The sequence below is a fragment of the Vicugna pacos genome, unplaced genomic scaffold (assembly GCF_048564905.1).
Source record: "Vicugna pacos unplaced genomic scaffold, VicPac4 scaffold_19, whole genome shotgun sequence".
NCBI lineage: Eukaryota > Metazoa > Chordata > Mammalia > Artiodactyla > Camelidae > Vicugna > Vicugna pacos.
In genome coordinates this window covers 70,812,648-70,829,151 of record NW_027328740.1, presented here as the reverse complement: position 1 = coordinate 70,829,151, position 16,504 = coordinate 70,812,648, and the positions used below count along the sequence as shown (strand labels likewise).

The 16,504-nt window shown below is 45.6% G+C and overlaps 1 protein-coding gene across 1 annotated transcript in view; it reads left to right on the top strand.

The window, feature by feature from the left end:
• The first annotated feature begins 777 nt into the window (after window positions 1-777).
• Window positions 778-16,504, top strand: part of LOC140693515 (trafficking protein particle complex subunit 9-like) — a 170,837-nt gene continuing 155,110 nt past the window's right edge. Inside the window, exons 1-2 of the mRNA XM_072957335.1 lie at window positions 778-942; window positions 1,157-1,545. Coding sequence (XP_072813436.1) covers window positions 1,322-1,545 — 224 coding nt within the window. The 5' untranslated portion in view covers window positions 778-942; window positions 1,157-1,321. The remainder of the gene's footprint in view (window positions 943-1,156; window positions 1,546-16,504) is intronic.

The window sequence follows — 16,504 nt, the reverse complement described above, 5'->3', positions numbered from 1 at the left end:
ACCATTATGATGGTCTGTGGCAGGGAGCAGCATTCACTTTGCTTGTTTATTCATTCATTCAACAAACATTTATTGAATAAACTCTGTGGGTCAGATGCTTTCATAGGGTTATCTGATTCTTCAGCAGTATGGAGAATCAGGTAATGTTTTCTTTTTCTTTTTTTTTTTAATATGAGAAAAATATCTCTGAGAGGTTATAATCTCCCCAAGGGAAAAATAGCTCATAAATGAGGGATAGTACTTTTGTACAGTTCCTTCTTCTTATGCAGGTGGTACCCTAGGCATTTTACATTTGCAAACTTCCATAATCCAGATATATTCTTGTAAGGCAAGAAGTTTTGTTTTTAATTGAAGTATAGTCAAGTTTACAATGTTGTGTCAATTGCAAGGTGGTTTTTTTTGAATTTTGAATGGAGAAAATATTTTTTGAGGGGGTTAATTAAGTTTATTTATTTGTTTCATTTTTCTAAAATGAGGTACTGAGGATTGAGCCTAGGTCCTTGAACATGCTAAGCACGTGCTCTACCACTGAACTGTACCCTCCTCCCCAAAGCAAGTTTTCTTACCCATTATTCTGCACCTTAGGAGTTCAAATAAATTGGCGTTGAAATCCAGATATTTTGATCCTACTATGGTTCTTTGCATTATATCCTGCTGAGGGGTGGGGAAGCAGTTCCTTTATTCATTCATTTATTCAGCAGTTTTGAGCACCGACTTTGCATCAGGGCCTGCCTAGGTGCTTGGAAACAGAAAACAAGAAATGATCCTTTTCTGCAGGGGATGGAAGCCTAGACCAAAAGCTGGGTAATGTGATCTGAGCTTCAGTAGCCATGTGCAGATGCTGAGGACAAAATTATCCCCGATTTGCTTGGACTTCCCTTGCCTTCTGGCTGGTGCACACCAGGTCGCCGCATCCCAGTGAGGCCCGCAGCCCACAGCACAGTATGTACATCGATTTACCCTCCCTTCTCGGCAGGGCCTGCAACATGAACACCCCTGACTACGTGCAGTGCGCTGAGGACCACCAGACTCTCCCGATTGTGGTCCAACCCGTGGGGATCATCTTAGAGTATTTCTTTTGCATCTATAATGGAATCTCCTTGGTGAGCCAGATCAGACCGTGCGGCTCCCAGTGGGCACTCTTTATCTACTATAGGTATCTCTATGCGCCCGAGAATGGATGGAGTGACTTCCAGACCCACCGCAATGTCATGGGCCTTGTCACCATTACTGACTGCCTCTTGGCCAAGACCTTCTAGAAGCTCCACGCACAGAGGAGCTGTATGGCACCACGCTCTACGACTCTCAGCTCTTTGTCTTTATGCTGTATGGGGAGGTGGCCGAGCAGCCGCACACCGACGTGGCCTTCAATCTACGAGGACTGCGGGTGGTGGAGAAGAGGATCGAAGACTTCACTGAGTCACTCTTCATCTTGCCCAAGTCCAAGTGGCTGGATGGGGACCCCGAAAATTCTGGGGAGAAGACCCCCCTCCTCTACATCCTATTTGAGAAGGAGGACTTCGTGGGACTGGACACAGACAGCAGGCAAGTCAACCTGAAGGCCGGGCCACCCTGGCTGTGTGACAGATTGCTTCCCTACATCCAGAATGGGATCATCAAGGAGGAGGGCTTTCTTGTAGCCAAGGCGGGAAGGAGGTGTAGCCCGCCGGTTTTCAGACGTTTAAAACTAAATCCGCCTTTGTTTCAGAGAGATCCTTTTAGGGTTAGTGTGGACACTTACTCCCCCTTTTCAGCCAGGACACTTGGGGGGACCCTTGGAGTTGCTGTCCAATAGAGTAGCCACAGCTACTGATGTTAGTAGTGCTGGGGAGGAGGCCGGTCTGAGCTGAGATGTGCTGTAAGTCAAATGCACATCAGACGCTGAAACTTGTCTAGTAAAAAGAATATAAACTATCTTGTTACTTTCTATATTGATTACACGTCAAAATGATAGTATTTTACATACAGTAGAATAAGTAAGGTCTGTTCTTAAAATCAGTTACTTGGTTTTTTTTTTTTGTTACATTTTAAACGTGGCAACTGGGAAACGTTATTTACATGACTCTCATTTCATTCCTGTTGGACAGCCTGTCCTGGGACAGTTTCATCCCTTTGCTTATAAATGAGACTCTGAATCCCGAGACGCAGAATGAGGTGCTGGTTGAGCTCAGGGTGGAGCCGATGTCTCCTGCCTCCCAGGCCCAGCACCAGCACGGCTCAGGCCCTCTCCCCTGCCTGACAGCCACCATGCCAAGTTAGGACATCAGAAACACTGCCAGGGGCTTCCGAATTAGCTCCTTACGCAGGGAAAGGCGTGTCACGGTGTATGGGACACAGCAGGGAAAAATTCGTCCTCACTTTGTCCCTGTGATTAGGTCAAAGGCCCCACTCTGCCTTGGAAGTGCAGACGATCACTTCTGGGCTGCCTAACCCCTCACCCTCTACTATGTTTCCCTGTGTATCTTTCAAGCTGTCCCTCGGGCAGAAGAGGGTGAGACGTCTTTGCCGAGAGGTGGTCCCCCTTTACTGGGGAGAGTGAGGTGAGCTGTGTCCCCCCGGCCTACGGCCTCGGGCCTTGAGTCTGGAGAGCGCTCATGGCGGTCCCACAGGTGACGGTCGGAGGACATGGTACGTGCTGCCGGGCCCGCTCTGCAGGAGGGGCTCTGTGATTCTCTGTGATTCTAAGGTCAGATTCTACTTTCCTGTTGTTGGTAAGATGGAGGAGAAGATGCCAGAGAATTGATAAAAAGAAAATCCACACCAGTCCTGTGAATGACAGACACAGGGGATCCGTGTCCCACCTGCGTGTGGTGCCTGGCAGGCTCTGGAATAATTTTCACTTCCTCCCCGGACATTCCTCTATGGCTTAAGGAAGGGGAGAGGCATGTCGTGGCCATGATCTGTACTTGTCCTCACAGGGCCCTGTGATCTACATGCCCACACTACACTTCTGCTCCTTGGAGATGAGGTGTCAGGTTTAGGAAACTGGGCACTGCTGAGGGCATAGCTGCCAGAACCGTGCTACACCAAGGCTGGCTCCGTTCACCTCACCTGTCACCTCCTGTTGAGTCCTAAGGCGTCATTCAAGGTAGGTGCATCGGTGCAATGAAAGCAGGGACCTCCTTCACCCCCTGGACAGACTGGTGGGTGATCAGTGGAAGCCTGGAGCCCTGCCCCAGCCCCACGCCAGTGCCTCCTATTTTGTCATAGGAGGCACTGGTGACAATTTTGCTCAGCAACTGCTTTGCTCTGATTCTGCAGAGCCAACAGAGAATGCCAGCTTGTTTTTGCCTTTTGAAGTCTGCCCTTGGGATTTGGCGGAGTAGCTGGATGTGTGCTTAGCCCATAGTGGTTGACACTGTCACCATTGTTTACCCAGAACCTCGTGTACCAGGCATGGCTGCCGGCATCAAAATACAGCAGCGCATTAAACCTCCCTCCTGGTGGGTCTGTCTGTTCTGGTACCATAAGGGCTCAGCCAGCATCTGAACGTCAGTGAGATAACGTGGCCAATGAGCTCGGGTCAAGCACGTTCTCCGCCAGTGACTTTTACTCCATTGTTGCTTTTACTATTACACAGTCATTAATTTTTTAAACAATGCTTTGGTTCAGGAGCAGAACCTAATTCTCCCCTGTTCCTCTTGGTGGGAGTGAGTAAAGTTGTCCAGCTTGAAATGCGACCACATTTTGTAGCTCAAAAGCTGTCTACACGCATCTAGGTGAAGTTTTGGTTTGGGGCGCTGACCACGTTGGGGTCCCCCGGCAGCATCGCTCCCCTCAGGCCCCTGCCTTCCCTGGATCAGGAGGTGAGGGTGGGTCTCACCGTCCCTGCGTCCCTGTCCTCATCACACTCACGTAATTTCTTGTAAATGCTGTCAAAGTCATTTTTGTTCTCGTGTGTTTCTAATTTTGGCTGTTCCTCTATTCCTTTTTCTATTTTCCTTTTTCCCTTATACCACCCCGTGAGCATGTTGTTGGGTCTGAAAATGTGGGCTGTGCACACCCTGCATTGGAATAGCCAGATCGCCCTCTGTGCCGTCTCCATCGCTATAAAAAGCAAAAACTTAACAGTTGCCATGATTCGTATATTATCCTAGTCATCTTATTTTCTACTTTTTTGGAATTTTTGCTATGTTAGCACATCACCCACTGGAGTTTGATATCTGTTAAAGTCCTTGCTTTGAGGAACCTGTTAGTTCGTCCTTATATTTGGTAACAAATGCTCTCTTACTAATTTTGTTTATTTGTTTTGAAGAAGTGAGATGCGAATTGATTTAGGCGGCTGCTGAGGGATTTTTTTCATGGAGTATTTAAACTTGGAAAGTCAAATTCTGCAGCACCTTGCTTGATTCTGGCTTTTACACAAACGTGCTCGGCACGAGGTTCCTGGCTGTCGCTGTGTGACGTGCGTGACGGCGCTTCCTGGCCGGCGGTCACTGGTGAGGAAGTGGCCGGCTCGGGGGTGAGCAGCTGCAGGGGACGCTGTTGGAGGAAGCAGTCACCGGTTTTTTGTTTTTTGGTTTTTTTTTTTGCATTCACCTTCCCAGTGCCATTTACTTTACTTTGCATTCATAGAGGGGCAGGAGCGGGCCTAAAACCATGCCACTCTTTTGTTCCCTTTATGAGGCTGGTTTTTCTAAGTATCAGGAAAACATTGCCTTTTCCTAAGTAACTGGTTCACTTGGATGTGGTGGACACAGGGACCGCTAAAGGGGACCGTAGCTTCCTCTCTGCTTCAGCCAGTGGGCATTCAGAGCCAGGTCTGTGGTTTGCCTCAGCAGCCGTGCAGGCCTCCCTGCACCGGCCTTTACTTTTACCCCTTTTTGGCAGTAAATAGCTGACTCTGTGTCTGTTGCAGCTGATGTCCACCACTGACGGCCGTGTGGTTATTTTGCGGTAGTGAGTCTCCAACACCCCTGTCAGCCGTGAAGGGACCTTGCATTCTCACCCCGACCCTGGTTCATCTCACCCAGGGAAAGGGCTTGGCCACCACCGTCATGCTGGACATGAGGCCTTGTTTCTCCTTTCATGCTCTGGTCCAAATGTGGACACTTCATCCTTCACTGACTTGGTCTCGCTTGAGACAGTCCAGACTTTCTGAAAGAGTCCATCACATTCTGGGGGGGAACAGAACAGAAGTAAGAGTCGCAAGTAGGAGTCTAGGCTGTCTGGGTTGGCAAATGCAGGCTGGGATCTGTGATGGCCGGTCTGTGCCCTGGAAACTGGCCTTTCCCGTGGCTCCCGAGAGAAAAGGGGTCGGAGCGAGAACAGACTTGCCTGGGTTCCTACCATCCTCATCTGCTCACTGACAGGAGTGTCAGCTAACTAGGAGCTCCCCCAGACCTCGGGCCCTTCAAACCTCAGATCACGGGAGATCCTTGAGTCCTTTTTCTGGTCCTTCTTTGTGAGAATCCAGTGCCTTCTGAGGTGACTGGCAGCAGGAGATGCCTCCCCCTCCAGGGAACTCCCTTCGGAGGACTGTGACTCAGTGCACCTTGCTGTGAGCTTGTGGGTTTCCATCGTGCTCCCTGTAGAACCAGACTTGAGACTGGCTTAGCGACAGAAATAACAAGACTGATTCCAGGGCAGGGCCAGGTGGAGGGAACAGTGGAAATTGAATGTGACCTCAAACACCTAGGTGGGTGCTGGGGCTGTTACTAAAATGGGGAGCCTGGGAGGTACCTGCCAGGAATCGAAGTCTAGAGTAAATGGTGGACATAAGGCCTTTTTTTTGACATATGGCATTTTTAAGATGCCATTTGTCATCCAAGTTAGGACTTCCAAGAGGCACTCGTGTCTATGAGCCTGGGGCTCAGGTGAAGGAGCCGGACTAGAGATACACATTGGGATTCGTCATTCTTAGCTGGTGTTCACAGCCGTGCAAGGGGATCAGCTCATCTCAAGAGGTGCAGACTGTGTCTGAGGTGGGGCAGGGCTGTGCCTGGTTTGGAGGAAAGCCCGGACCATGCAGCTTTGGTGTGTCAGTCAGCGGCGTTTGTGATTTTCAGAGCAATGGCATTTATCCTTAAGGTTCTGGGGGGTGGGCAGGGCCACACAGGAAGAAATCTGAAGAGAGGGTTTTGGCCACGTGTGCGCGTCTTGGGACGATCCAGAAGCTGCAGGGTCCAGAAGGGGAAACTCCTCAGAAGCTGGAGTCGGAGTGGGGAGTTGGGAGAATGTAGTCACACTCTCCTGTGATGAAGGGAGGGAGGCCTAGGTAGTCCGCACCCTAGCGGACTCTCTTTCCCACGAACAAAAGGCAATCAGACAGAAGATTTGAGGTAAGAAGGGATGGGCGTTGGGAGAGGAGCCAACCTGGAGAACGGTGGTTGAACAATTCTTGAATAGTCTCCCTGAAACATAGAGTTAAAAAAACCCAGACTCTTAAGAATATTGATAGTGACTGGGGAGGAGGCAGTTGTTTTTCTGACCTCCTAAGGGTAAGGTATGTATCCGGGGATATACAGAAGAATCGGGCAGTCTGTTCCTGGGGCTTCACCCTTACCAGGGGGAACAGTGCAAGTTTAAAGGGGGAGAAGGGCAGCGGAGGGAAACTAGCCAGGCCCCGTGTCACGTACCAGTCGGCCGCCCTACTTGCGTGTTGCATTCACATCCATGCCTCCCAAGTGGGCGGTGGCAGCCCCGTTTTGAAGATTGGGAAGCCTCCTCAGAGGTTTAAGGAATTGGTTCATTTAGCAGCTAGTAAATGCTGTAGCAGGATTCCAGCAGGGCCTTGTCAGACTTCAAGGGCATGTTCTCTCTACTAATTCCGGTTGTACCTGAAATGGTGAAGTGAGTCAGTTTCGGAGCCTTTCAGAGAAAGTACGCTTTAAGTGCCTCAGGACTGTTGCACAAAGCTCAGTGTTCTTTCATGGTTCGGAACCACCGCAGTGCTTTTTGCCCCACAGATGTAAGGTCTTACTCCTTTGACGATGGCGTGGTTGTAAATGACATACAGGTGCAAAACCACACTTAGCAGCTTCTGAAGGGAAACTCTCCTGTTCTCCCTTGATCGGCTTTCTTCCACGGGATGTAACTGTGCTGCAGCTAAGGCCTGAGCTTTCCGTATGGAGTGAGGGTTTGATATCCAAATTTAGCATAAAACAGTCAGATGGAGAAAATCGAAGATGACAATATATTTTGGGGTTTCATTAGACAAGACATACTATCTGTTAATGGCTCATAAAGCTAATGAGATTGAGTACAGAACATTTCATTTCTTACTTTCTACTGAGAGCTGTCTTCCAACATAAGGTTCTCTGCTTTGGAACTTCAGCTCAGCCACTAGGGCGCCTGTCATTGTGTTGGTGTGATTGCATTTACACAGTGCATGTAATCTGGGCTTCCTTAGCCCCAAACACTCCAGTGCAGAATCATAGGCTGTAGCCATCACTTAGTTATACAAATACTTCTAAAACTATATGATACCAAAATAAATAAATAAATAAAAATAAAGAGAGAGAGGGAGATTGCCTTTATCAAAGTTCCTTTGGATTTTAACTGCAAAGTGTTGTTGAGCAGCTCTGGTTTCCTTTGGATATGAATATATACATTTCTTTGCATGTAACTTGGATTTCAGGCTTGAACACCAAGCTCTTGTTTTCCATGAGCCACAAAAATCATAGCCAAATGACACACGTATGAAACAGTTTATTCTTTTTATCTGAGACAGAATCCTTGAATTTGGGACTTGAGCTGCGACTTTCCTGTTTGCTCTTCCCACCCCTCTTGTCACCTCACTCCTTTTTCCCACGTGGCCTCCAAGAGGTCATGGTCTCATAGGAGCAGGTGGACAAATACCAGTTGGTCGCCAAGCAGTGCTGCTGTAGATGGAGCCCAGCCAAGAGCTAAAGGACATCATCAGGGAGGACTTCCTGGAAGAAATTGGCTCTACATTCAGTTCTGGGGACAGAGTAAGAGTCAGCCAGGGGAAGGAATCAAGAGGGTGACTCAGGTGTCAGGAGCAGCCCGGGTAGAGGCCTGGAGGCTTGTGGGGTGGGGACTCGGGGAGACTGCCCTGTGTGGTCCAGGGTGGTGGGTGACCCTGCTTTGAAGGACACTGGAGAGGGCCTAGGGGTGGAGGGCTTTGGAGGAGCTTGGTTTTTACTAGAACTGACACAGAAGAGGCAGTGAAGGGTGTCAGCAGGAAGTGACCCTTAGGAGAGCAGCTCTGCCTGTCCTTTTGAGTCCCACCCCTTCATTCTTTTATTCACAAAACACGCAATTCTGAGTGTCTAGGGGAGAGGGGGTGGACCCACAGTAGTAAGCAAAATGTACTTGCTTCTTGAGAGCTTAGCAGTGTCAGAAGTTGACTTAGATTAAAATGTTTTATTAACACAGCAGGGCACCTAATCCAAAGTGCGGAGGTTGGAGGGAAGGAAGACTTCCTTGACAAACAGTTAAAATGAGCCTGGAGGCTAGTGGGAAGTAGCAGCAGGTCACGGGGCCCCTGAGGTCACTGGGGACCTGGTACTGAGGTGAGGATGGACAAGCAGGGTCGGGGGTGGGGCTAGAACTCTACCAGGGAGCCTCTGATGGGTTTGAAGTGGGGGAGATGTAATCAAATTTGTGCTTTGGGAAGGCTGCCTTAGCTGTGTGTGTGTGTGTGTGTGTGTGTGTGTGTGTAGCGGGGAAGAGGGGGAGGGTGTGACCAACTGGGAGGGTCATTAGAAGACCATTCACAGGCTCGGAGGCCACCAGTGGGAGAGGGGCGTCGGGACTGCTTGGGGACCGCAGGGGCAGAGTGGATGCCGGGTTTCCTTGTGTGGAGGGCTTGTTAGCGGGGTCGCTCTAGCGACACCTTGTGGCTGGAAGTAAACAGATGGAGGCCGCCAGGTGGACTTACCTCTTCTCTCCTTCCCTGCCTTGTGTGATGATCTTAGCTCTGCCAACATATGGAACAGAAGAGCTAAGTTCCAGAGTAGCCCAGGACTTTGCTGGGCTCGTTCAAGTGAGAGCAGATAGGATTTAGGCTTGTGTTGAGATCTGTAAGTTAACTTAGCTAGAAACGTCCTGTCTTTTGGATTTTCATAGGGGTAGTAATTCTTGATAAAGATTGCTTTCTTGGTGAGAGGAAATTTAATACAACTGATGTCTTTCTCAAAAAATATCTTATCTTTTAAGAAATTTAATATTCAAAATAATAGGAATATTTTAAAATGATAAACTAAGGCTTTCGTGTAGTTTCTTTGGTTTCTGAGTTGATGTGTAGGTAGACCCTTTGCATTACATAATAGCACATCTTTGACAGTATTTAAAGAGCTGTTAGTGAGCGCCCCCAATTTGAAAGCATCATTAAAGCTTGCTCTGAAATAGTGAAGTCATATAGGTCTTGTTTGCAGAAGCCAGATATTTGGTTTATAATCTGCAGCATAGCTCCCTTTATAAAATAATAATAGATTCAAAATTAACAAAGTGGAAAATAATTGATTTTTTTTAAAAAATGAAACATAAACTTTCTTGTGCTATTGTTGCAACTGGAAATTTTGAAAAGAAAAATCCTATTGTAATATCATCTAAGTGAAATACATATATGTCTGTCACATTTGAATAGTAACTGCACAGTGGTTTTTGAAGTCAGGATCATTCCAGCTCAGATACTGGCAGTGATGGTTGCTGGTTTTCAATGGAAGAGCCTAAATTTGCTTTCTTAGCTTTATTCTTTTCTTTTCTTTTCTTTTCTTTTCTTTTCTTTTCTTCTCTTTTCTTTTCTTTTCTCTCTCTCTTTTTTTTTTTTTTGGGGGGTAGTGCGAGGGTTGAGTAGTGCTGTGCCAGCATGATTTGGGGGCAATTTGTGGGCAGATGTCGTGCAGCAGCAGTGAGATATTTCCATGCATTTTACTTTCCGGACATCACCAGGGAACATGTGTGGTTTGTGCCTGCAGGATGGGATGCTGCAGGACTCCCTGGTCCATCAATGTTATGTCTTGGAGCTGCTCCGGTCAGTGAATGATTTTCTGTGGCTTGGAGCTAATGTGGTCTGATGCAGATGATCAGAAGTGTAACTAAAGTACTGTTACTTGAAATAAGAGAAAAGCTAGCAAAAATGTCTCTAAAATACAGGATGAGGGAGGAGAATTGGCTGAGCTGCTTGCAGTGGGGAATATTCTCAGGTGACTCCCTCACTGTGTCTCCTGTCACTATCCCCCACAGCCCTGCATGGCAGTCCTACTGAAGCAACCATGCACTTTCTCAGAAACGTGCTGAATTTCCTTGTGCCTCTGATTGTTCACTTTTTTTTTTGAAAGCACATCTTGCCCTTTGCTTAAATGCCATCCCTGCTAGCCACCACTTACACTCATTCTTCTGGACCTCGTCCATATATAGCTGCTGAATGAAAGAACAAAATGTAGTATCTCCATTTAGTGGAATATTATTCAGACATAAGAGTGAATAAAAAAGAAAAAATAAATAAAGGGGAATATGAAAAAAGCCATCTGCTCTGGGTAGTCCACCCTGACTGCTCAACCCGGCCTTTTCCCTTTGAAACCCCACCCCTTATACCCCACTCTACTATTTTTGATAGTATTTACCACCTTCTAATAAAGTTTAACATTTTCAAAAAAAAAGAGACATGCTGATACCACTTCAACATGGGAAAGCCTTGATAACAGCACGTTAACTGAAAGGAACCAGACACAAACAGCCACATATTGTTGATTTCAGTGATCTTAGAAATGCCCAGAATTGGCTCATGCAGTGGCAGAGAGCAGATGGTTGCAAGGGGCTGGGTGGAGGGGGGTTGTGGAGTGACTGCTAGTGACAGGGGTATTCTATTGGGGTGATGAAGTGTTCTGGAAATAGATGGTGGTGAGGGCTGCACAACCGTGAGTGTGCAGAAGACTGCTGAGCGCTGTCTCTGGGAGTGCTTGTTGTTGGGGCGGCTTTATTTTGTTCTCATCCTGTAATGTGAAGGGTCATCTTGTGCTGAGACCATTCAACTCCTGTGAGTGGTAAGGCTAAGAGACTTTGCAGAGTCATGTTTCTTTTTTCCCCCTTGCTGAGTGTAGGCAAAAATGGTTTAAGCCTGAGAAAGTGCTCCATATGCAGAAATGTCTTTCAGTTTTGGTTGGTGTAAAAATCTTGTGAGCTTTTTAATCATTTAGGACAGTCTGTAGGGGGAAACAGCCTGTGAAGCCTGGGTGAGACTTGGAAGAGCCGCGCTACCCTCCCAGACACGGGTGGGGATTTCACCCCCATTCAGGCAGTGAAGGGCCAAGACCCGTGAGAGGAGTTGACAGTCATGAATATTTATGTGTATCCGCTGCTTCATCTTGGATATTAATTTCTAGCTGAGTCATTTTGTGGCAGCAGCCTCATCCTACATCAGGAATTTATAGTATCTGCTCTTTGAGGTGAAGAGCTGACAGACTTGATTATTTAACAGTCTATCTTGTATTGATATCTCAGATTCCTTTGTCAACCGCAAAACAGCAGAAATACAGACGTACTTTAATGCCGATGTGACCTGGAGCAGGTTTAGTTTCTGTACCTCAGTGACCTTATCTGCGTGTGGGGAAGATGATAACAGTGCTTCCCTCAGAGGGGCTGGTGAGAGGAGACTGAGAAGCACAAGTGGAAGACTTACACGAGATGCTCATGAATGACAAAATTTAGTGCTCTCAGCCTGGTGAGGCCTCAGGGGCAGAGATGTCAGAACAGAGCAGTCCTAGCCGGAGTTCGATCCGCATTGGCAGGTTTTATGATCACTATCACCACTGTGGGTTATCAGGTAGTTTTAAGACTTGGTAATATGAATTCATGAATAATGTTAAAGACTAGACAACTCAGATCCGGTTTACATAGTTCTCAAGATTTCCTGTGAGAAATGGATATTTTTTCCCCATCTTAAATCTGAGTGGATTCTCTAAAAAAATTCTGTAGTCCTCCATCTTTTTCCTTTAATTCTCCTTTTTTTTAAATAAAAGTTTTTAAATGGAGTTACTGGGGACTGAACTGAGGGCCTCATGCGTGCTGAGCACATACTCTCTCAACTGAGGTATACTCTCCCCCATAATTTTTTTAAACTTTACTTTCTTAGTATTCAGAGGTTAGAGGCCTCTAATTCTTTTTTTGGAGACTTGTCCATAAACCGGTAAATCTAAAATTAATGGACAAAATTTGGTTTATTAAAAAAATCATTAGAACTTTTATCAATCCATTCAAAAGGAAATGCTTATTGAGTTAAATAAAGAGGAAATAGTTATTGAGTTAAAATGTTTCTCCTTTATGGTGATTTCTAATTTTTGGTCTAGCTTAACTTATTAAAAGTAATCCTCATCATCATAATGACCAAGCTTGCTGTGAGTGGACACCTACCAAAGGCTAAACTGTTTTTCTCATGTTTTACTTCAAAGCAGGTGTTTGACGGTAGGTATCAATGTCTCCTTTTTGCAGCTGAGGGATTGAGAGGTGGGCAGCTTGTCCCAAATCAAACGCAGCTGGCGGTGCCTAGCTCGGTGCTGGAATCCAGGCTGCACAGGATGCATTCTCAATTTCTCCTCTGATCAGCCTCCCGTTGAGTGGTTTCCCGAACTCCTGTGAGTCCATAAATGACCGATTTTGGCGATCTCAGCCTGATGAGGCCTTCAAAGGAGAGACACCAGTGAGAATGTGAGACAGAGCGGCATAAATTAAAATTGTACATTTTCACAAATGTTGCATTCTCAGGTAATGACTTAAATAGTTTATGTTTTCTTTATATTAGTGCTATGTAAGCACTAAAAACAAAACATTAAAAATGATTATAGTGCAAAATAGGAGTGGGCTTTGAAAGTCCAATCATTGCTAATGATTTTGCTTGTTTTTCTCTAGTGGTGCTTATTGACAGAATAATTTACAATGACTGAATTTGTTTTATGTATGTAGTCTTAGTATGGAGGAAAAGTTTGTCAGTGCATATTGAAAGTAAAATCTTTACTCTTTTCTTTCCTGATGATAAATATGTACGTTGTTTCCATGGCTTAAGTATATTTCCTCATTTGTGAAATTTGAGTGATGCCGTTTACCATGTCTGACTGTGAGAGGTAGACGCCTTGTATACAAAGCATCCAAGAGCTGCTTAGTAAAAATGTGCTGTCACAATGACAGATAGTTTAGAAGGATCAACTGTGAATACTAAAGAGGGTGGCTTGTTTCTGATGCATATTCAATATGGATATATATGAATATGGCTTAAAGTAACAAGGATTCAGGGTTTTGTGTGTGTGTGTGCGTGCAGTATGAAGTTTTAATGAAATCTGTATCATTCTATTGAGACAGGGACTAGTTAAATTGACTTAAGCAGACGACCTTGAAGATTATTTACACAGAATGTGTATTGTTACAACTCAGTGTTCATGCTGCCGTGTAACTATACACTCAGACATTTAAATTCGTAGGACTCTGACCAGAAGCATTAAGTTTAGAAAAATCCACATTGATCATTTTCAGGGAATAAGCTTCTCTCTTTTGTGATTAAAGAAAATTTTGATTTATTTTTCTGCACTCTTAATAGGTTTTAAAATATCAAAACATTGATTTGACATGTCAGCTTTTTTAATAGAAAAAAGCTCATGCTGTTTTAATATGTAAATAAATGTTTTTGTATTTCAATACACTTCTATGATTTCCTGGCTCTTTGAGAAGTATTTTGCAAGATACTTAGATTACCTCCTGTTGGAAAAATACAGACATGACTTTTATGAATATAGGCCTAGTACAGGTCTGTTGGTTTTTGCTACAGTGCAAGACATGAGGACTAGGAGAGCAGTATGTGCTACATAAGCTTTTAGTTATCTGATTCTTGTTTCTGATCCACAGGCAATTTTTGTGTTGCACCTTTCCAGGCAACCAGGAAGGCCTTTTAAGCCATAGGTGGCGCTGTTGCACCTTCTTACAGTCTTAACTTTCCTGTTTGTAAAGGAAGTCTTAAACAACTTTTTTTTTTTTTTGATTCCTTTGCTTAGTGCTTCAGGGTAGCACAATGTCCATTATGTCTGACTACCTGGAACTATTATTCTGCTTATGTCTTAGTTTTATTCTATCATCTCGCTGTGAACATTTCAGACTTCCTGTGCAAACAGTTGCAACATCGGACTTTTCTTGCAGTGTTAGAAACCAGTGAGCCGGGATTTTATAAAAGAGCTAGAAGCGGCCTCTGGAGCACCTTAAAGCTGAAAAGTGTACTGAGTTCCCTAAGTATTATCCCCACCGCTGTGTGTCAATGGGTGGTAGGAGATTTGGTACATATACAAAGGGGTGTGGTGTTTTGACTTGGGTTTGCGTGCACGCGCTGCCACTGAGCTACGTGATCCTGAGTCAGTTCTTTCTGAGTTTTTCCCTCGTCTGTGAGATGGGGACACTCATTTCTGCTTTGTAGAATTGTGAGAATTAGAAATTATGTAAAGTGTTTAGCACAGTGTGTATGACAAGAGGGCTCATAATCTTAACTGCTGTTTGGTGTGAAGCCATCATTTGATAGTCTTTGGCAATTACTGAGAAACAGGAAAATAAGAAAAGCTGGTTTTATGATGAAAGATATTTGAGGAGGTTCCATAGTTCCTATACACATAATTTAGCATCAGCAGAGTCAGGACATTTACACAGTCGCCCTGAACCAATGTTAAGCCACAGAATTTTTGTTACTTCATATATGTTGGGGCTTAAGGGGACCCAATACTTATACACATGTTGTGTCCAGCAGCCAACTGAGAGATGACAAAGAAGAACAGGCAGGCGATAAATGTCTCCTTTATTACTGATGAAGCCACGTTCTCCATGAAATTCAGGGCTGTGGGAGAGTGAGTGTCATGACACTATGTCCCAGAATTAGAGACTTACGCAGTCCCAGGTAACTCTGGTCCACAGCGAGCATTCCCTTGAGAGATTCTGACCCATAATGCACAGGACTGTCTTGCCATGGAACTGAGCATCCCGGCTGCTTCCTAAGGGTGGCCAACACTGGAGGGGAAGGAAAGCTTTCATATGCCCTGCTTGTCTCCCCGGACTCACACCTCAATCTGTTAGTGTGAGGAGGGCTAGCCGTGGGCCAGTGGTCAGGGGTGTGAAGGGAGAAGCAGTCTCCCATGGACCAGAGGAGTGTGGAGGAGGGAATCCCCCCTCAGATTAAACAGGTGGTGGCTTGAAACAGAAGGGTGCTCCTCAAGAGTTTATAAGAGGGGAAATAAGGATTTCCTTTGGGACTCAGAATAGTCATGAAACACAGAAGATGATTAGATGGGAGACTTGTAAATCACTTTCTTATTAAATTGAAATTTGTTGGGCACCAAAAATGTGCTACATTCTTTTCTGAGAGTTTTACAGAAATGAATCCTCCAATTTTCACAACAAGTGAGTAAGAAAGATTTGATTGTTATCCCAGGTTTACAGTGTGGAAATTGAGGCACACAGAGGGTAAGTAATTTGGCCAAGGTAACAGAGCTAGTAAGTGGCAGAGCTGGGATTTAAATCCTGGCTATCTGGTTTCCAGGCTCCCAGGGATGGGCTTTGGGTGTTTACAGGTATCTGCATCCCTGGATCTCTGTACCTCTGCATCAGTTAGACCAGAAAGGACAGGGAAAGTGGAGTTATACAGGTACTCACAGTCGTGTTTCAGCCACTGTCCATGGAGTGTGCCCCGTGATTGGCATTAATTGTTTTCCAGGCAGTAGATCTGTTCTTATAACAGAAATTTAGTCCATTGAGTTAATCTAGAAACCCTTCCTGCTCTGCTTCTGTCCACGCTTGCCATGTGACTGCCTGCCCGAGATTGGGCCGTGGAGGAGAATCTGTACTCATGGTTGAACTCTGATATTTCAATCTGGTTTGTAGTTTCACATCTCCTGTTACATTAATAAATTAAATTTCTGGTTTTCTTGCATCAGTGTGTCATAAGTTTGCTTAATGTGAAACCAGTCCATGGGAGCCCAGGGGTGCTGACGGTATAATTTCTGAGCATGTGGCATTTCTACCCGTGCAGAAATGGCTGGAGGATGTCCACCTTCCTCACTGATTTCTCCCAGCAGCAGGGTTCTCTCCCACCCCCGGATGTGAGGATGGGATCTCTCTGAGTAGGCCATTCAGAGGCCGAGTCCACCAATCAGATGAAGTACCTGGAAGTGGGTTTAATAGAAGAAAAGGGCTTCCAGGTAGTCCGATGGGCTGTTTGAGTCCGTTTGGTGAAAAGATGTCCACTGTCTGTGGTTGAGCTGCTTCTTTGCTGTTTAAAAGTCTGTATTACATGAAGGGATTTTAAAAAGCAGAAAGGTGTGATTTCAGGTGGTACATCCGCACCGGTGAGTAGTGCTGGATGACCGCCTGTGTGAGGAATAGACAGAGTCTTACAAACTTCATAAAACAGCTTTTAAAGCTCTTCCATCTGAGTGCACTTCGTATGGGGTCCAGTTCATGACTGGTCGCGCTGAGAGGGCACGTAACTGATGATGGCAGAAAGGACACGGAGGCATCAAAAAGGTCCCAGACATGTTCTGTGTTTAGAGGATGGGGCACAGAGTAACATATTTGA